The 21590-nt window shown below is 48.1% G+C and overlaps 1 protein-coding gene across 1 annotated transcript in view; it reads right to left on the reverse strand.

Annotated features, from left to right (window-relative positions):
* The window catches only part of LOC111153579 (solute carrier family 1 member 1), a 76920-nt gene that overhangs the window by 11215 nt on the left and 44115 nt on the right, over positions 1–21590 (reverse strand). The window contains exons 3-9 of the mRNA XM_022512702.1: positions 10009–10101; positions 8325–8439; positions 7035–7077; positions 5639–5737; positions 3281–3465; positions 2005–2112; positions 51–173 (exon numbers count right to left, since the gene is read on the reverse strand). Coding sequence (XP_022368410.1) covers positions 51–173; positions 2005–2112; positions 3281–3465; positions 5639–5737; positions 7035–7077; positions 8325–8439; positions 10009–10101 — 766 coding nt within the window. The remainder of the gene's footprint in view (positions 1–50; positions 174–2004; positions 2113–3280; positions 3466–5638; positions 5738–7034; positions 7078–8324; positions 8440–10008; positions 10102–21590) is intronic.

The raw sequence follows: 21590 nt of genomic DNA on the forward strand, positions 1-21590 counted from the left end.
TGACAAGGCATGGCCCAGAGACTTCTCCCAGACACCCCTCCTCTGTTCACCTGGAAGAGATCATGAGAGCCGTCAGGAGAGCCTGAGCCATTCCCATGGCGAATCGGAAAGGGTTCTTCCGTACGACTATGAAGTAGATGAGTGGGAGAATGACAATGGAGTGGATCGCGAGCCTGTAAACAAGAAAGAGAAGCAGGTTCGTAGAGGGCACCACCTCCTCACAGTAACCCCTTTTTCCAAACAGCTTTTTAAAAATTCATGATAGATCACTGGATTTTCATAATGACCCAAGAGAAAATGAGAAGTAGGGCAAGGGCATATGTCTCCATATATCCACCAATGAGTATGAGGAGACTCACTTAGCAAATGAAGTAGCTTTTCAAAGTGGTGAAGCCAGTAGCTGAATCCACATTTTGGAGCTCACAGAACACGTATGTCACACTGCCAAGCCCTGTACGTGCTCTTCCTGCAACAGGTGCTAACGAGCTTTCACTTCCTTCTGCTGCTGAATACTTATCACTCTTCTAAGACTCAGCAAAAGGTCCCTCTCCTCCAGGAAGCCTTCCCTCACCTTCACAGGTGGATTGGACCCCTGTTTCCTTGGTAGCTCTGTGGCTCCACACTCATTGCTACCAAAAGCCCTCATCCTACACCCAGCACCCCCTGTTCCCTGGACCACACTGCTGTCCTGCTGGATGGTGCCCACCCTCCAAGAAGGCCAGGAAGGGGTGAGTCCCTGCTTTCCTACAGGCATACCTCAGGACTGACCTCCTTTTCTTTGTTATTCCTGCCTTCCAAAACGACTCCTTGTTTCATGTAGGACTATACAGGTTATGTAAAACAGGGGGCTTAAAAAATGAGACCAATCCAGCAGGTGCCATGTAAGAGTTTACAGATCAGTTAGTCAAAGCTAAAATAAGAAGAAATGAGGCCATTGAAAATACAGATCCTGAAGGTCCGTCATGAGGGTCTTCTAGATAGCAGACATGGCTAAGAACTAGGAGAAATTTAGTTTTCTGTTAGAAACCCAGGTAGGACAAACGGAAACCAGCAGAAATGTGTCATAAAATGACTCATTTTAATAATAATAATAAGCATAATAAACATCAGCCAAATCACTGCAGGGACACAGGCTCTGGCCATACCACTATGGCCCTGGGATTAGATGCTGTAGACACCCAGGCTGCTGCTTGTTGGCTGGAAGGGCTGTGCTTTTGGTAAACACAGATGGATTCCCCAGGGCACTTGCACTCCCAACAGGTGAGCTCCCTGCCCAAAGCGGGTGTTTGGGAGCACTGACCTGTGGAAATGTGGGTGGTTTATTCATTCCCTTCGTCCATATTTCTTAGCATGTGTGACGTATCCTGTCCCTGCTAGATATCCAGGGGCACCATTCCTAAATTATCTCACCCTACCTCCCCTCAAGGAACCAATAATGGGCTGCAATGAATATGCAGACGACCTGCTGCCTCCCTGCTTTACCCACTTCTTCCCAGCCTGAAGACTTTCCCGGCATCCTTTCTGACACTCGGGTGGTGCAGGGCGCGGTAGCAGTGCCCAGCCCCACCAGTGGGTTTGGAACCAACCAGCCACACGCTCCTACTTGCTCAAGTCTCATTGCATTCAGGCCCTGCCTGATTTCTTTCTCGGGACTGGGGTCCTCGTGGGCTATTCCTACGAGTTTGGTGAGTTTCCATCCTTGAAGAAGTGAATGCCAAGAGAGGCTTCCAGTGGGTTTTGCTTGTTCCAATGAAGGGTTTTAACAACAAATAAAGGCAGCAATAAACCATGGTCCAGGCTGTTCTGCCAAGATCTGGCAATTAGCACAGTGTGATCCTCCCCCAGTACAGCTGCTAAAGGCCAACCCCCACCCAACCCGCTCTCTTATCTCTGAACCCCATCTTCCTTGGCACATGGGAGAAACCAGTTAAAACTGGAACGCTGCTTCTCAGTGATCCAGTGGCTCAAACACAGTTCCTGCTTCCTCTCCCGAGTCTGACATACCCACTCAGGACGGTGGCCATGTAAAGGCCCAGCTTGCGGAATATTTCCCAGTCTTCAACTTCTATGATCTTCCCAGCAATCAGGAACAAAATGCCAAGTGGCATGTAGCTAGAACATAAGCACAGCAAAGACACTTCGTCATCAGGTGTCTTCTCGAGGTGGGACTGCTGGGGAGGAAACAAGCCAGGGCATGTACTTTGGCTTGGTGCGTGCCCTCAGCTGGGAGGAGCATCGGGTCCACAGGGAGGCTAAGGTTTCAGCCTCCGGTCCTGGTGGACCACACTGGTGCCAGGATTTAGCGCCTGTGCATGCACTTTAAATTCTACTCACCCAAGCTACCTTAGATGAGCGAACTTGGCAAGCACGTGTGGTTGAATAGCTGCCTATCTGCACCGTGCTCCCGGGGCACGGACGTCCTGCCAATGGTCCCATCTGCAGGTCTCATTTTTGCCTGACCCTCCATAGATGGCACCACGCTCTTTCTAGCCTCAGTCATCTTGTCTCCCAGGTAGTCATATCAGCAACAGAGCAATGCCATTAGTCGTGGAAGTGCTCAGAATGGCTCTGTTTGTGCAGCTCTATTTGCGTGCCTTGTATTGGGTTAAGTATTTGACATGCATCATTTCCCCTAATGTACTTCTCCCAACCCAAGGGGCAGACTTTTATTATCCTTTTTTTACACAGGAAGAAGCTGAGGTTCAGTGGGAGTAAGTGGTTGAAGTTGCTAGAGCCTTTGCGTCACTGTCGGTGTCTACACTTGACAGTAAATAATGTCGGGTCAACTCAGTAAGACATAAATGGGGGCAGAGATCACCTCGCAAAGGTGGACTTGTTGGCACCTCCAGGGACAGGGCAGGGACTCAGGCAGTGTGGCTGGTGTGTTCTCATCCAAATGGCGGTTTCATTTGGATGGAAACAAAATACAATGGGAAGTATTTTGAATATCACATCTGGGCCCAACGAGGAGAGCACTTTGGGTTTCGATGTGCCAGGAACCCCTTCAAGTCACTATTTTAAGAGTTATTTCTTAGACAAATGTCGGTTGGGAGCAAGCTGACCAGGGGCTTTGGGAGAACAGACAACGGCTGACACTCAGATTCTTATCGGTGAACTCATGCCTAAGTGATACGTAGAATTCCTGAACACTCCAGTGTCTCGGCATTCCGCGTTCCTCCTTCCTAGGGGAGGTCAGTGGAGAAGCGCAGGCCCCTCTATTCTAATTTTGAGGGGACAACTGTAAGAAGAAGCAAGATGGCATTCACCAGCATCTGCTCACCACATAATGATCTGAACGATTTTCATGGTTGCGTCACTCAGAGCATTGAAGAAATCCACCAGAATCTGTCCTTTTTCTCCCATCTTTCCAATGACAAGTCCAAAGACAAGGCAGAAGACAATCAAGCCCAGGACATTTATGCCGTCCGAATACATGCCTACGACTTTGTATTCCTTTGTTTTGTTCTGTGGATCAAAACCAAGAGAATATACTGATGCGTGATTCTAATTTTGCTGGAAGGCAGAGGCCCCGAAATGAGAAGCTATGATAGCCAAACATAACAAACTAGTAGTCCACCAGTCAGAGTCAACAATACTCGGGGAGAAAACAAACAACAACAAACCACCTACACGTGTATCGAGTTCCTATTGCTCCCATCTTCTGCCACAGAAGCGTAAAGTGATTTTTTTTTTCCGCTTTCTCAAAAAACCCAAACTTGAAGATTTCTTTTGAAGTATTCTTATTCTGGGATGTCTTACATTTTTAATAAGAACTTTAGAATCAAGGCACTTTTCAGGGGTTATTTTAACTACTAGCAACTTTGGAGTCTGCGTGAAAAAGATAGGACTTAAGAATGCAGGAAGCTCAAATTATTTGCCAGGGTGAACATTTTTAGGTTATCTATCTGATAGTGATGCACAGAAACCTTCTTTACTGCCTCTAACTGGGTGGCCAACAGGACTTTAGAGATGTAAATATTACCCAAACGGCTGCTACTGTGAACCGTTTCTTCCCCTTATCGTGGGTAAGAACAGCGTGAGAGATGCTGGGAAAAAACTTACTCCGAGTAGGGCTGCATGAGATTTTCTGAGAGATTTCACAGGGAGATAACATAATTGGAGCAGCACAAGTCAGCCTTATAAAGTATTATAAATGGTTGATAAGCTCCTGGCGTGCCCGTCATTTTTTACTTATAACCTGATATGCTCAAACACGGATTTATCGAGCCGCGAGAGTGTGCTAACTGCACTGGCTACAGGATAAGTCTTAGAAATACAGCTCGATAGATAAGATTAACCGTAGGGAAAACAGACCCCTGAGAGCAATACGGTGCCTCCCGAACTGCACGCCAAGCCACAGCGGCGGGCATCAGGCAGAGACGGACCTGGGGCCGTGGGGTTGGGGAAAGCGCAACCTCGCCAGCAGACGGGCAGGAGATGGAAGCATTTTCCAGAAAAATGATGTAAGGAGAGGCAAAAGTCATCATGCCCTGGGCCTGCCCTACCGTGCCTGGAGAGTTCCTACTCTTCCTTTATGGCCCCCAAACTAATTTAACCCTCTGTGTTGAATGCCCCCCAGTAGCCTGCTCTTCCCGGTTGCAATGCTTGTCACGTAAGGGCAGAGGCCACACCTGTCTGCACCACTGGCCTCCCAGTGCCCAGCGGGGTCTAGCTCATGGGGGCCGTTCACAAAACTCTTGGTGGAATCACGTGCAAAGGTGGAAAGAAGGAGAAACCAAGGAGGTGGGTCAGGATGGGATAGAGAGGGCATCCGGGAGGGGAGCTGGGGAACCAGGGAGGCGCCCGGACGTGGAGGGCCACTGGGCCAGGCGGAGGACTTAAGGATTCCGCAGGATGAAGCAGGAGGCCACCTCGCTCTATCGGACTTGCATTCCTAAGTCTCCCAAACACTTGTTCCTTAAATCTTTTCTTCCTGTGTGGAGGCAGGGAGCGTTTGGCAGAATCTACCACAGGACTAGGGAGGAACTACTTCATGCCCATACGGTGGTCTCTTCTCTACTGCTGAAATCCCAGCCGCTCTCAACAACCCCACCCCGACACTGTCAGGCCTGAGTGAGGCCGACCGAAGGCACAGGTGTCTTCTGTCTGGCCCGTCACAGCCTTCTTGCCCTGAGAACCACACACAGCACTGCAGCACGATGCGTGGGGGGACATCTCAAACAGTGAAATCATCATGAAAAAGCACAAAAATGTGAAAAAAACTATGGCATAAACACACCCCTAAAAGGACACTGGTTTACAGTAAGAAAGCTGAAACAAGAAGCCAGTGCCTGGGGCACCTGGTTGGCTCAGTCGGTGGAGCAGGTGACTCTTAAGCTCAGGGTCATGAGTTCAAGCCCCACACTGGGCATGGAGCCTACTTAGAGAAAAAAAGAAGAAGGCAGAGCTTGGCCCTGCTCGCCCTCAGCTGGGAGCGCGTGTGTTGGGTGATTGGAACTTCTCACAACTCCCTGTGTTTCTGTGAACAACGTGAGAGCTTCGTGTTGATTTTGGGGGTTACAAATACATTTTAGAGGGTAGAAGAATTCACAAGTAGTGAGGACTGACTGTATTTCCATCTCCTGCCTGTTTTCAGCTCACCCTGCCTACTGGGGAAGGGGTGTAGGCGACGATGTACCTTGGAAATGGCAGTTGTCATGATGGCTGTGACAGGTGTGTCTGTCATGTTCGTCCCTGGCTCACTGGGAGCATTCACTTCTTCACGCTTGGTTTTATACTGCATGTTGGAGGGGGAGGAAAGAGACCAGAGAAACAAACAAAATAAGCGTTTTTCAAGCATCTGAGCCTAAACCACAGGAATATGTCAGTTGGGCTAAATAAGTACCACGGTAGCCTTCTGCCCCTGTCGCCTCTCTGGGCTCCCGCGAGGCTCTGGAAGCGAAGGCGAGGCCACGAGATCCAAACCCCGATTCCCACAGCCACCATTCAACGATGTCAGAACGTTCTCTTTCATAATAAGGGGCAAATTAACAGAGCGATAATGGGGAAGAAAGTATAGGTTTCATTTGCTTTAACAGACATTACGGGGATCCTGCCGCTCATTTTGTTTCTCTGTTTACTCCTTCATCATTATTAATCTGGGAGAAACGCCTCATTACTTTGATGAGTGCAGTCACCATGGCTTTAATACAAGAACTAAATGGTTGTTCCCAAATCAAAAACCCCTTTAGGGCCAGGCCACGAGGGACATTTCTGTTGAATTCCCTTCCTTCAGCTTTGGGGCGTTCTGCCGAGCTTCCGCAGGGAGGCTGAAAAAAGAGCTCATATACCATCACGCCGGGCATCCGTGTCAGTCCTGCCAGGCTCTGCCGACCTCGAGAACCTTACAAATGACCCCCCGAGGCCGAACCTTGAAATGGAGGTGGTTCTGTGCCTCATGGGGGTTGGCAGGGAGCAAGCTCACGGCCACTCTTGTTGGTGTACACAGAGGGCTCTGCTGGTATAATTTATGTAAATGAATTCAGCATTTTGGGACAGACTCTGCTGTCTTCAAGTGCACAGATAAACAAGAGAGAAGGGAAGCAAGGATATGAGTGAAGAGACCGCGAAGCTGTCCTAGAGGCAAAAATCAGGGCTTTGTTACACGGCCACGGGGCGGGCCGGCAACGGGCGTGCGAGGATTGAGGAAAAGACCGGACAGCAGGCGCGCGAAGCCCCCGTGTGTGTCAGATACTGCTCTCCTTCATGCGGGAGGACGGAGAGGCGCCGGGGCTGTTTCTGCAGGGTGTTTAACTGGCAGACGATCCAAGCTTCTTTGCAAATACCACGGGGTTCTCCAAAAACAGGGAAAGGGAGCCTGGGTCCGTTGCAACAGGGACTTCCCTGGGGCCTGGAAGACCAGAGGCACAGAGCAGAGAAGCCACCTGCAACGGCTCCGCCTGCATAGTCACAGGTACAGTTCCTGCCATTTGGGGTGGGCGCATTCCAGTTCCTGGGTCGCAGCAGGACATAAAAATCTCGAATGGGTCAAGCAAAGAGGGGAGCCGTCTGGAGGCAAAAGCCATTAGGATTACCTGCTGAAAACAGGCTTGGACAAGATTCTCAGGGAACATATTCCTGTTGGAGACATGAAAAGCAGTGTCACGTTAAGGCACAAGTGTTTTGTTTTCTGTTATTTGTTTCTGTCACACTCAATACATTGGTGAACACGAGGAGAACACAGCATCAGTACCCTGGTATCTTTTCTGGCCTCTCCTTTGCAAATACTTCTTCCGATAAAGATTCTGTCCCTCCCGCCGAGCTTCAACCCAGTCCAGAAAGCTCTCTCCAGCCACCATCACTCTCCAGCCACCATCCCTTAGCTGATGAGAGTAAGTCTACGCGTGCTGTGCTCCGTGCCACACAGCACTGGCAGGCGGACGCTCACCGCCCAGGGATGTCTTTAATGTCCTGCACCCTCTGCGCTCGTCGACGGGAGCGCATGCTTCCTGAGGCCACCGCATTTGCTCCCAACGTCTTTACGCCAACTGCGGACATCAGTAGACAGTCACTGAATTACGAATGATGTGAATGGGTGAAACAGGACTAGCAATCAGAAGGTGTGGTTTTTATCAACTCTAAACTCCACGCCTGGAAACTCGGCCAAAGCACAGGATTAAGCTTTCTGTGGTTAAATTAGGTTTGGGAGGGCCACTGAAATGGAAAGAAAAACCGGCACGCAGCTTGGTTAGCCGTTTCTAAGGGTTTTGTTGCTCTCCTTCATGGAAACTGAGCTTGGAAACCGTACATGATGCCTTTGTAAGGACAGCAGGTGCGAGAGAAATGATACGAAATTATAATCACCTGACACACTCGAAGGAGAGACCTTGGCCTATGTCAGAGGTCGGCAAATAAATGCCATTTAAATGATAGGTGTCAACAAAATATGTCAGGCATAGCTGTGTCATTTTTTTTTTTTTTTGCTTTAACTGATATCTTAAAATTAACTGACCAATTTCCAGCCCTGATCGCTTCTGATAAAAGGGTTTCTCCTATGTAATTAAAAAGTGTGTTTCTTCACGTGTCCTTTAGAACGGATCCCATCCCCCACTCAGCCCAGCATCTTAATGCAACAAGTGTATACTTTCTGCAGCTCTGTCCATCCTGAATCCAGACGGAGGAGCCTGTTTCTCTCAACCGCTCTTGGACCCACACAGTCTGGCAAGCAGGCCCAGATACGTAAGTTTGGGACACAGGGCTCAGTGAACAAACACAATGATTCAAGAAACCAGCGAGAGCAGAGCCTCAGAGCACCCGTGGGTCCCATGTGACGGCAGCATCAGAGGCGGCAGGGCCACGGACGGCCCGGCTGGGAGGACACTCACCTGATCAGATCCAACATGGCGTCCACTGTGCTGACTTCGGGGCTGCTGCCTCTCCTGTCAATCTCGTCTACTTTCTGGGACACGCCAGGCTTGATGCTCACCACCAGCACGATGCCTGTGGCCAAGGAGAGTATCACCGAGCATTCAGAACCTTCCAGAACACCTGCCCCTGACCCCCAACAGTGCATCCTTCTTAGAACCAGGAGGCATGGTGGAAGCAGGCAATACTGGAAGGAGACTCCGAGGTCCAGCCAAGAGGCTGAACCCCATCCGGGGCCTCAGCAGTGGCCTTAATTACTCTTCCATTTAAATTAAGCAGAAGAAATTCCGCCCCCCCCCCCCTTTTAAATGAAGAGATGCATTCCAGAATTGCTTCTGGAAACACCTGAGAATTTTCTATTTTCTTTTCTTTAGCTTAGGAAGTCAGCCTAGGCAGGGGCTGGGTGAGGGTGATTTCCAGCTCAGGGCACCCATTCAATATTTTTATGTAATTTTTGCCCACACATGCTAGTTATTTTCCTGAGGTGCCTACAGAACATGCCTTATCTTTCTTCCATATCCCAAGCCTTCAAAAATCTGAAAAGCTGCTGTCTAATCCAAAAAAACGTTCAGGGTTAGGAAAAGTCGCATTTCCTGTGACTCTGGGGGGATGGAGTGAGGGCAAATAGGTGTTACAGGGAGAGAGAGTTCTTGCTGTAAGGAACTGTCTAAACAGGGAGTTTCTGAGAGCGCCATTTTGGCCCCTGGAGGTAATGGGTTCCTGTCCTTTGAGGTGTCCAAAGGTGGGAGGCTGGAGAGCAGATCATGGCATGAGAAACTGCTTGACTGGAGGGGGATGCCAGTCCACGGAGGCAGGATGTCAGGATGCTGAGCAGGTCAGTTTTACCAGTGAGGGGAGTCAGTGGGCGAGTCCAAGGACCATGGTGCGTGTGGTTCCTTCTTCCCTCTCAGGGTTGCTAGAGAGACATACACTAGCTTTCCCCTTCATGTCTCCCTCCCTCAGGAACCTCATGAGGAGAGGTGGCTTTGGTTTAAGGCAGGGTTCGGGCCCTCCCAGGTGCCCTGCCTCACACGACCAACCTCTCCACGTCCTACCAGTCCATTAAAGCAGAGGACCAGGATCACGCCAGCCGCAACATCTGAGTACGCTCCAGCCTCTCTTCCTGCTCGGGCAGCCTTAAAAACGTTAGGTCACGAAGGACGGACAGCACTTTCTTCACAAAAGAATGCCAAAGGCACAAGAGCAGCGATATTCCCTTATTAGAACTTTCTCCCTTTTTGAAGTGGAATTTCTACTCTGAGTACCACGTGAAATCTGAAACGCACTGCAATGGCATCGTTTTGGAAATATTTCACAATTACACTCAACTCCACTACTGCTGACGAATCACTCCGTTTACAGATTATATAAGCTCTCGGCTTCACCTCCTTCTACCCAGTGAACCTGGTGAGGCACAGGACTGTCACCCAGGAACGTGAATAAGGCCCACGGCTAAACTTCAGTCGGTCCTGTATTTTCTTTATAGAAAAGGTGCTGGGTAGACTTTAAGCCCAAAGGCTTCATGGTGGTTTGACAAAACTACTTTTTGAATTAAAAAAAAAAATGCATTAAAAAAAGCCCAGATACCTTTAAAGGACGAGTCACCATTATACAGAGGAATAAGGTAATCGAAATAGATTTTACCTAGAATTACAGCGATGATGGTGGTACAGAAATAATAGACGACAGCACGCAGACCAATTTTCCCAGATACACTGGAATCCAGTGCAGCTACACCTGCGGGGAGTGGGGGGGGGAGAAGTCAAGTTACATTAGTTTTTAAAAGAAGCCATTTCCAGCACTGGAGGTCATTCAACCCGCAGGCTGTGAAACAAAGCGTGAGAGCTGTCCTCTGCACCTGCCAGGCCTATCTCACATGCCGTCTGGATAAGACGCAACGGGCAAAGGAAACCCTTCAAAAGGCCCATAGGGAATGGAGACAGAAGGAGGGTCCCATAGCCGTGAGCCGCTCACCCCGCTGCCTGGTCAGAGACAGGAGCCCTCCCCTCCCACACCTGCTCGAAGAACTTCATCAAACTTTGTATGTCCCATCACCCCACAGCCCTCAGGATAAAGCCCTTCTGGAATTCAGGGTCCAGAAAATTTGATCTTGGAGCATGGAGACTGTCCTCACATAATGAACATCATAAAACTCGTGACTGTTTGCCCTTCTGCCTTTCTCCGTCAGGAAGCTCAGAATCAACCAAAAAGATAACTTTTGTGTGTGGTTATGAAAGTAAGAGATGTTCATTATAATACTCTGAAAGAAGGAAAACAAAAACCACTCCGTCTCATCACCCATAGCTGACATGCTGGTGAACTTCCTGCCGGTATTTTTTCTTGATTTTTTTTTTTTTTTTTTTTTTTAAACATAGCTAATTCTATAGTTGTTTTTTTTTTTTTAAGATTTTTATTTATTTATTTGACAGGGAGATCACAAGTAGGTAGAGAGGCAGGCAGAGAGAGGGGGGAAGCAGGCTCCCTACTGAATGGAGAGCCTGATGCAGGGCTCGATCCCAGGACCGTGAGACCATGACCCGAGCCGAAGGCAGAGGCTCAACCACTGAGCCACCAAAGAGTCCAGTTCTATAGTTTTTAATCCTCTCTTATTCATACGGTATTGCAAGAATTTTCTTGTTATAAATAACCTCTGAGGGTAAGTTTAGTAGCTATATAATCTTGTCATGTGACCGAACCATAATGTATTTAATAATCCACTTACTGCCGGAGCTTTGGAGAGTCTTGGAGCCAACCTCCATAATCAATCCCCGCAATTTCATTATTTTTCCTGGCTAGCACATTTTCTTCTTTCTGTGATTTTTAAACTGCTTCTACGTGAACAACCTTATCATGTATGGCTCTGTGAGACAACTTAAAATATCCATTTTCCAGAGGTAGGATATAAACAGAGATTTCCAATTTACAAATTTCCAATTTAAGAGACTTCTGGCCACAGTGTTAGCTGCAGACTCAAATGGCCTTTGGTGGCCTATCAAATGACTGACTGTCGCCTGGGACTGGAAGGGTTGTCCAGAGTGCCGAGAAGAGTTGTAGAGGTGGGAGGCAACATCCCTTCTTGCTAGAAACCCTTGACCTCCAGGAAAGATGCTTCTCTAAAGTGAGCCAAATGATGTCGCTCCTTGGACAAGACGGGGAAGTGAAGAAGCAGCCAAACACCTTTCAGCAAAGCTGTCATTTGAAGGTTTCAGACCCTACCCTGCCCGATTTCCAAAATGAGAACCAACTGAGTCAAATGATCATCATAGAAAGTCACTGCATCTTCCGCCCGCGTGAGAGGTCCCATAGCTGTGAGCAAAGCCTGATGTGCAGGGCAGCCCCAAGGAAAGGCCATAAACCTGTCGGCTACCAGCACGCAAGGAATATACAAGGTAGCTCGTATATTCACTCCTGACACTATAAAAGGTCCCTTTTTAAAAGCGACTGGGGGTTATGCTTCTCACATATAATTGTACATATTCTGTAAGGAAGCTATCGTCGTCATCATGATGACAGAAGAAATCATCTCTCCCTGTAAACATGCAGTTCCTCCCAGCTGGGGACTGTGCCTCTGTAGGCTACTATTTTGAGAGAAGGGACTCTGGCCTCGTTGGTGACCACCCCAGGATGTTGTAAGGGCCGGTTTGCCAAGCCGGGGACAAGAGTGTGCCATCGCCTAGTGCTATGGGCCTATTGTCCCAGACACAGCCTAGAGGAACTCCGATGACAGATTCCATTGTCTCTCTCTAGGAAAAATGCACCTGGGTGTGGTGAGAAGGCTGTCTTCTCCTCATGGTGAGACAATTAAAAATCATGACTCTGGGGCACCTGGGTGGCTCAGTGGGTTAAGCCTCTGCCTTCAGCTCAGGTCATGATCCCAGGGTCCTGGGATCAAGCCCCGCATCAGGCTCTCTGCTCTGCAGGGAGCCTGCCTCCACCTCTCTCTCTGCCTGCCTCTCTGCCTACTTGTGATCTGTCTGTCTGTCAAATAAGTAAATAAAATCTTAAAAAAAAAATCATGACTCGGGCAAGAAATGACAACAGCGATAACAACAAAAAATCAAGAGACAATGAAGGCCCCAACTCAGAAATGAAGGAACTATCTCATATTCCACTTCAGTCTCTCAAAAAAAGAGCAGATGGGTTCCTGGGTGGCTCAATCGGTTGAGCGTCTGCTCAGGTCATGCTCTCAGGTCTGAGCCTCGAGCCAGGCTCCTGGCTCGGTGGGGAGTCTGCTTCTCCCTCTCCCTCTGCGCCTCCCTCTGTTTGCACTGTCTCGTTCACTCTCTCTCCCTCTCAGATAAATAAATAAAATCTAAAAAGAAAAAGAAAAGCGCAAACAATAATACAAATATGTAAATTTGCTAACTTTAAATGTGAATAGAAAATGTGCTCTAATATCCTATTTTAGAGCTCTGGGCATTATCTTCATAAACAGTCAAAATAACTATATCAATAAGGTGATAAAAAAAAAAAAGGAAAATCACCAATTTAACAAAACTCCAGGTCACCTGTATCAGCAGGTTCACGTAATCCTGGTCCAAGAGAGGATTTGTTTTCAGACGAACCACCCTTGGGCAGAAGTCTCATTTCAGCGGCTCTCAGCCCCTAGGGGGCTGACGAGTGCCAAGCTCGCAGGGGAGCTGCAGAGCTGTTCTTGGGTACATGTTTTGCGCCCTCTCAGGGGTTTCCTCCAGCAGGGAAACAAATTAAATCTATGTAGGTAATTGTTTTGTTTCCAGCGTATATTAATATGTCTTAATTTGTCTTAATGATCTGGCCATGGGCTGGTGCCCCTACTTCTATTCCAGGACCCAGCTGGTAACGAAAGGCTTTGTAATAATGAGATTCTGGGTGGAAATACCGGAAGCAAATTCATCCCCCAAAGCAGCCAGCCAGCTCCTCTCTGCTGGAGTACAGCACCTGTCTTGTATGACTTTCGAGAGGGCTTTCTCATTCCTCAAATCTACTTCTGTCCTTCACTTCTTCTGGGTAGATCAGAAATGTGTTCAAACCAACCATCGTCCTCTACATTCGACCTCTAGAGTTACCCTTCTACCTCTCCAGTCATCCCCGATCGGGGGCAGAGCTCGCCCCCACGTCCAGGTTCTTGGATTCATAACATGGTGCTGAGGAGAGAGGTGGTGACCACCGCAGAGGCTGGGAACAGAAGCAAGAAAACAGCCTCATCTTTGAAAACCTCCGTAAGTAACAGAAACATGACTGAATTTCATGTGAAGATAAAATGTCCGTCTGGAAGCCCTACACCCCCTACCTGCCAATCACAGCAAACATGCTGATGATAATTATAATAAAAATGATGATGACATACACACCGTGTAGCGGGCGATGATGGCAGGTGAAGGGTGTCGCCTTCTTTCACGCTCCATACTGGGGTGAGGCTGGGATCCCAACCCAGATTCGACCCCAAAGGCCAAATGCTTAACCACTGTGTCCGGCTGGCTCTAGTCATGTGCTACCAAATCCAGACCAGCACTGCCTCAAAAAACTTCCGGGATGATGGAAATGCTATTCCTGCGGTCTGATGTCGTAGCCAGAAGGTACGTGCAGCCAATGAGCGCTTGAAATGTGGCTGGTGTGACTGGGAGTTTTCGCTTGCCTAACGCTCATGAATGTCACACGTGGGTAACGGCGGCCATGCAGGACAGCGCCACCTCTAGATGCACAGCTGCTGAGGAGATTAGAAACAGTATCTACAACACACCTAGTACAGGGCCTAGACCTTAACTGTACTGGCAAGTAGCCCCCATTATTCCTGCACAAAATAGTCACCGGAAGGCACTAGCAAGTATTAGCTCATTCATTCCCTCTCTTTTTTCCCAGAATCCTCCTGTATTCCTTCATCACACTAGCACTAAGGAGATGCTTTAAAAGCATCCATCACATTCTGGTATGACCTCCAACGGCACGGACGACAAACTAGCGAATCCTCATCCTGGCTGAAGAGACCTGCAACCCCCCCCCCCCCCCCCAGGCTGTGATACCTTCCAGCTTGGTTGTCCCCCAGCCCTCGCCCCGGAGCAGACCCAGCTCCCTCCCACTTTTCAGGGACTCCTTTCTTTGCCAACTGCCTTCCCTCTGCTCTTGGCTTGTCTACGTTCAAGTCTCTTCCTGGGGCTCCTTCCCTGAGTCACCAGGCTGAACCAGGCTCCTCTGTTCTCCTCACCTGGCACCCTGCTCTTACCACGTTTCACAAGTTGCATCAATGGGCTCATTATTTACCAGCTGTCTTTCACACTAGACTATAGCGAGCAGCACGGAGGCCAGGAGACCCAGAAGTCTGCATGTTCACCCATGCACACCTAGTGTCAGCATGTAGAAGGAGGTTGACTTAAATGTGGCGGTAGAATGAGTCACCTAGTTATAGTTCCCTGCCGCAGACCCCTCCCTCAGTCTCTGCTCCCTGGATGGCAGAATGTTCCAGAATAGAACTGGAGACTCTGCACCAGTCCCAGGTGCTGCTTTTATGATCTGCGTGATCTTGAACAGTCCTTGGAACTGTCCTCATCTCTGAAGATGGAGATAAGGTTTCCCCTACCTTACGACTTCCTTGGGTTGCTAAGAGGGTTAAATGAACAAGTTCATTCCACAGGGAAAACAAGGCTGGATACAACCTCACCTCGCAATTCCAGAGCACAGACACATCTCTGCTGCCTGATTAATACCCCTGGGATGTAACAGGGAAAGAGAGAAGGCAGACAGGAGCATGCAAAATACATTCCCGGGCACGGCTTGCCCATCACATCTACTTTTCTTGGAGGCATAAATACAAAGAACTCCCTAAAAATAGGTATATCACCACCTTAGACTATTCTGTGAAGTTAACAAAATAAATCGGTCCTTGCACAGGACCCACTAAAGGTCACTTTGCAGCCTCTTCATTTGATGTTCAAAGTGTGTCAAGAAGAAGCTGGCCGGTCTCCTGGTCTTCAGCCATTCAGGGAGCAGTTTGCAATATTTTTAATTATTTTTTTTCAATACCACAGATCTTGGTGCTATTTATAGTTGGGCCTCACTTTTCAGAAGACCCCAGAGCTTTTATGGGAGGCTTATGATTCAGTAGGAGCATGAAACACACCTTAGAGGATGTGAGGAACTCAGCCATTCTCTTCAAAGTCCATAGGAATGCTTTGACATCAGGACAGCTAACAGTTCAGTGAAGCTTCTCTCTCTTTTTATTAACCACAACCTAATTATTATTGAGCTCTCTTTTTGCTTGTCCTTATCCTGTAAAATCGGTAGCTCAGGATTCTGGGTAGAAGCCACTTATATGCTTATCACTTATATGGTGAACTTTACAATCTAGTATCTTACGAAGAGTAAGTCTTTTTTATAACGTTTTCCTTTCCAGAACGAATGCATTGTGTGTACTTGCATCTGTATGGCTCAATTCTGATACTGGCTCTGTAGCTTCTGATGCCAACACAGGGACTTTCTAGAAACTTCTGATGATATCAGGAATATCACGACAGAGTATTAATATTTATCCTATTTCACAGTTGAGGACAAGTTAAGTAACTTGTCAGGGTTTCCCAGCTAGCAAGTGGCAGAGCTGGGATTCAAACCTGGGCAGTCTGGTTCCTTGGTCTGTTCGCTTCACCACTAGACTCTCCTGCCCCGGTGATTCATACCGACAAAGGTTTTTGTTTGACCACATTTTGTCAGGCTTCTGGACCTTCTCCTAAATCCATCTGTGTATTTTCCTGCAAAATCATCTAGTTTTCGTAAAAACTTTCCTAAGTCGTTTAACCAAACCCAGTATTTGATCACTCTGCATCCCTAATCAGGCCCCCCATTTTCCACCATCGCCCTGGCCTGCCTTCAGCAAGAATCCTACTAGGTTGGTTTAGCCAGAATCCCCCCTTTCCTCTGATGGTTTCTCTCAGTAATTTTCCATCCACTGATCCCCCCTCTCCTGCTCCTTGAAGATCAGTTCTCGCTTGCTGATGCTGTATTCAGAGTTGAGCCCCATCTCTTTCCCCTTCCCCACTGCAGAATCCCATCGCAGCGGTCCTCACACCTGTCACGATGGTCTGGGATGACGTCTGCCTTACCACCTTTAACAAGTGTCATTGAATTTTTTTATTTTCTTTTTTTCCCTACCTGTGGTCTCACTGATATGTGGAATTTAAGAAACAAAACAGAGGATCATAGGGGAAGAGAGGAAAAAAATAAAACAAGATGAAACCCGAGAGGGAGACAAACCATAAGAGACTCTTAATCATAGGAAACAAACTGAGGGTTGCTGGGGGGGAGGGGATAACTGGGTGATGGGCATTAAGGAGGGCAGGTGATGGAATGAGTTCTGGGAATTGTATAAGACTGACGAATCACAGACCTGTACCTCTGAAACCAATACTACATTACATGTTAATTAATTGAATTAAAATTTAAATATGAATAAAATAAAACAAAACAATACTTCCCATTCAGGGTGTTGCTTTGCAGAGAACAGCCCGGGGGGCGGTCACCACTGTCACTTGCTTCCCCATGCCTAGACAGACACCTGATGAAGGCACATGTGTACCCTTCCATCCCCACTCCTCTTCCCCGTGTCTCCAGAGTTCCACTCGAAGTCTCACTGTCCTCTTTGAGGGATGCCATGCCATCTGTTGTTTTCTCCTGCCTGGAGTCTCTGCTCCCTTCATCGGATGGATTCTGATCTTCTCTTGAAAACTCCATCCCAGCGTCCCCTCCACCATCCTCATTCGCACAAGGCACTTATCACACCGCATCTTTCTTGCTAGAACAGGACTCATCTTTGTCATGTGTGCCTAGCACAGAGCCTGGGATGTTGAAGATGGAATGAACGAATGAGTGAATGAACGAATGAGTGAATGAATAAGTGAATGAAGGAATGAATGAATGAATGAGTGAATGAATGAGTGAGTGAATGAATGAGTAAATGAGTGAGTGAATGAATGAGTGGTATCCCAGGTCCATGCATTCAACACATAGAAGGTGTATCACAGTCCCTGCATAGTTTTTCACTCCTTTTTTAAAAAAGAAACAAAATCAGGCTAATTTACAGTCGAACGGAGCTGTGAGCCAGTGGAGTCATGGCGTCGGCAGAAACTAAAGCTTGTCCCTGGCTGATTCTCAGGGCTTCACTGTCTCAGAATGAGGCTGAAGCAGGGCCCGTTTCTCTCTTGCCACTTTTCATTTGCTCGCTGTGGTAAGTGGCACGTTCATCGTGGGATCTCCACTCTTTATACACTAGGTGCCCCTTTCCTCTTTGCCGAAAAGGTATCGTAGACATCAAATTAATATAATAAGTCCTCTGGCTTCAAGAGCTGTGTCCTAACTCAACGCAAATTTCCCGATGATCTTAGGGAAATGTTTAATTCATGAGTGCAAAGCTGCTTAGTTCATCTTATTTTCTCGGTTCTCCATTGAGGCTGGGGAAAGTTAAAAAACAGCTCTTCAATTCAGGCAGAGCCCAGTGGTTACAGATGTTGCATATGAGGCAAGAGTTTCCGTCTTGGTTGCATGGTTTCAGGCTACGACCCTGCCTTCCCCAGCATGGAGTTTTAAGGTTACAGGCCACCCGGGAATGACAGTTTTTCTAGAGATAAAACTACAAAAAAACCTACCAATGTTTCCAGAAAAGCACACATACTCCCCCAACCCCACCTGTGCCGCCACCAGCTAAAGTTGACCTCAAATGCTCTTAGCTTCCTCGGGCGAGAGGTACAACCAAGTGATACCTGTGTCTCCCACCCTTCTACCTTCTTGCCCACGAGGGAACTCGTGGACTCCTGGGCTCCGCGAACAGGTGGGTAGCAGGCACCTCACCAGGGGCTTTCTCTTTGTCTGTTTTCACACTGTTGGGGTTAAGAAATGTTGAATTCTACCGAACCCTGGTTCAGGGGGCACACGGCACCATTCTTTCCACTGGAGGACACGGAGTAGTACCCAAGTACCCAGTGGCTGAGGAGTAAATGAATACATAGCTTTAAAAAAAAATGCCTTCCCTAGCCCACACGACCCAAATGCGTCATCGCTTCCTGAGAAAACAGGCACCTCCAACAACCTTGACTGACTTCTCCCTTCCTCAGTGTCTCTTTGAGGCATTTATACTCATTGCTTGATACGAGTAGTAGCTGTTTGCTGTGTTGGTTTATTTTTGCCACATAATTCCACCTCAACTAACCTGTATCTTGAGAGTTCAAACTAGTCTTGTCTGTCATTTTTTTTAAAAGATTTTATTTCTTGGGGCGCCTGGGTGGCTCAGTGGGTTAAGGCCTCTGCCTTCGGCTCAAGTCATGATCCCGGGGTCCTGGGATCAAGCCCTGCGTCGGGCTCTCTGCTCTGCAGGGAGCCTGCTTCCCTCCCCCACCGCCGCCTCTCTGCCTACTTGTGATCTCTCTCTGTCAAATAAATAAAAAATCTTTTTAAAAAAAGATTTTATTTCTTTATTTGACAGAGAGAGATCACAAGTAGGCAGAGAGGTAAGCGGGGGATAGGGGTGGGGAAGCAGGCTCCTGCTGAGCTGAGAGCCCGATGCAGGGCTTGACCCCAGCACCCCAGGATCATGACCTTAACCCACTGAGCCACTCAGGTGCCGCTCTTGTCTGCCATCTTGACCAGCTACTGGCTGGCCTCCCATCATCGCAAACACAAACTTTATTGGCAAACGGCTATGCCCATCACTTACACGTTGCTTGCGACTGCTTTCCGGTGACAGCCAATGGGGAAGCTGGACAGAGACCGTCTGGCTTGAAAAACTTAAAACACTCACTATCTGTTCCTTTACAAAGAACGTTTGCAAACCCCTGCTTGCTAAAAGACCAACTGCCTAAGCCTCTATACGACTTATTTTCTTGGTTAAAAAGCACTGGAAAACCTCTGGCCTTAGAGTTGAGGTCAAGCCCCCTAAATTTGGAAATCCTCATGTAGATGTTGAAGTGACAATAATTTAAAATTTGAAGCAATTTAAAAAAAAAATCTTTGAAGGGTGGAGTCTTACATTTCTCCTTGAAGAAGCTCCCCACCAATGTTAATCCAGTACCCGGCCAGTGCTCTTCCCAAAATAGGAAGGTCCTCAGTAAACAGAATGCAAGTGTTTCCTACCAAGGTCTTACGTTTGTTATGTGATTTGTTCAGGAGGTGAAAGCAGTACTAGCACCCCGGGACTCAGGGTCTTGGGGCGGGGGGAAAGGAGGGAGTTTCCTTGGCTTGGTCTGGATTTGGAGCGGACCGCTGCACACTGCTGTGGTTTCTTGAGGGTCAGCGTGTGTAGAAATCCAGCGTGAAGTGACATAGGAATGGGCAGGAATAAGCATCTTGCTCCCGGGAGGAACCGTGCACAAGAGTTGGCACAGACTCAGCACAGCCCAGCCTGGACAGACTCCCAAGTCTTGCGAGTTGGGCGGCTGTGCCCCCACCCAGCAGGCACTAATGGCACGAATTCCAGTGTGAGTCTCCTGATGGGGTCCCCAAGGCAGACCATTCCTCTGCAGCCGTGAGGAGGGTTTCCTCCAAAGTGGATATTGCTTGATGGTGGTCCTCCCAGGGAGAGGTTTCCCCTGGACAAGGACACTCACTATCACTGCGTGATGGTGAAATCTGTCCTTTTCAAAACCTAGTGTCAAGGGGTGAGGCTGGGGGCAAGGCAATGTCTGGAACATCGTCATGTGGAGGAAGGACGAGGCTGGCAGCTAAGCAAAGGGGCAGCCCTCTTAAGACCCTGGGACTCTCAGAAGACCTTCACTGGGGAGCACCTGGTATAACTACTGGTGTTTCCCCTACTTTCACTCCCCAACCTTTCATAAAGCTTTGTTCCAAGGAACAACCTGGGCTCAGCTATGCTATGAAGAATTATGTTCTCATTCCTGTTTTAGGCTAGAGGGGCACAGGGGTAAGTCCTCAGGGTCAGAGGGGCAGGTGCAGGAGACACCGGGGCAGGGGTGCAGCTGTGCCTGGCAGAGCACTTCTGGCCCAGGTGGTGGGGGCAGAGAGGCTAGAGTGGAAGAGATGGGGAACTCTGCCTGAGCATAGCTGGGGCGCCATCTTGGAAAGATGCTCAAGGAACCTCTGGAAGCGACCGTTGAGGGGCCATTGCTTTTCCCACGCTGGTCCTAGGAGGCTCAAGTCATCATCATTTGTGTATCAAGGAAAACGTTCTCTGAATTTAAACTCAGTGGTTGGTGAGACCTGGACCAGGATTTTCCAGAGCCACAGTCCTCGGGCACCTGCATACGCCACTTCCCTTGCTACTCTCCTGGTGGTCTGCTATAAATACAGCTTAGAAACCTAAATGTTAACAGTCTGATCATCACAGGTGTATCCCTCAGGAAGTAAATTAGGGGAAGGATTCTGTTAGTGCCTACACTGCCTGTCTCTGAAAATGTCTTGAGATTTTGTCTACTCTGCCTTCTCTTTTTTTACCCTAACTAAATTCTAAACATTCTGTCATCTTATCCCTACATAATTCCATACACATCAAAAAGGACATTTTCTTATGTAACTAACTGCCATCACCCCCACTAAGAAAATTTATCAACAATTTCTTGATACCATCTAACACCCAGCCTATATTCAAATTTCCCCGATTAATGTGACATCTTACCCTCTTTGTCACATGAAGAAGCCTCCTTCTGTTTAAAAAAAAAATAGCTATAAATTATGTATTTTTATGTCAGCTGAGGCTTTGATGGCAGAGGGTTTTTTCCCCCCTCTTTGTTAATTCGTCAAGAGAGTTTCCTTTATGCAGAACCACAGTTTACTAGTCGCAGGTCTCAATTTTTATTTCTATTTCTAATTTGTGTATGCTAAGGGCACTCGTTTCACTCTCCCCATCTTCCAACATCCATCTTCCTTTGTCCTAGTAAGTGTATAAAATAAGTTATTGATCTGCTGGGTTTATAAAGGTATTTGGATGTAAAAAGGGCTCTTCTTTCGTATTTCCATAGGAGTCCTGTGCTCTCCCCTGCTGGCTCCCTGCTGGGTGGGGGAGGGAGGCTGAGGACCCCTGCAGGGTTTGGGGGTGGATGGGGCACCAGGGAAAAGGTGGTGAGGAGCTACAGGAGCCTGGGAGCACAGCCGGGGAGGAGGGGAGCGGGACTCTGCCAGAGGCTCAGCGGGAGGAGCACAGAGCAGAACCCATACCACTCTTTTTTCTTTCTTTCTTTCTTTTTTATTTGAGAAGAAGAGGGAGCATGTGAGAGAGAGAGAGAGAGAGACAGAGAGAGCAAGCAAGAGCATGA

The sequence above is a fragment of the Enhydra lutris genome, unplaced genomic scaffold, assembly GCF_002288905.1.
Source record: "Enhydra lutris kenyoni isolate GAN:26980312 unplaced genomic scaffold, ASM228890v2 scaffoldscaffold33, whole genome shotgun sequence".
In the NCBI taxonomy this organism is placed as follows: Eukaryota; Metazoa; Chordata; class Mammalia; order Carnivora; family Mustelidae; genus Enhydra; species Enhydra lutris.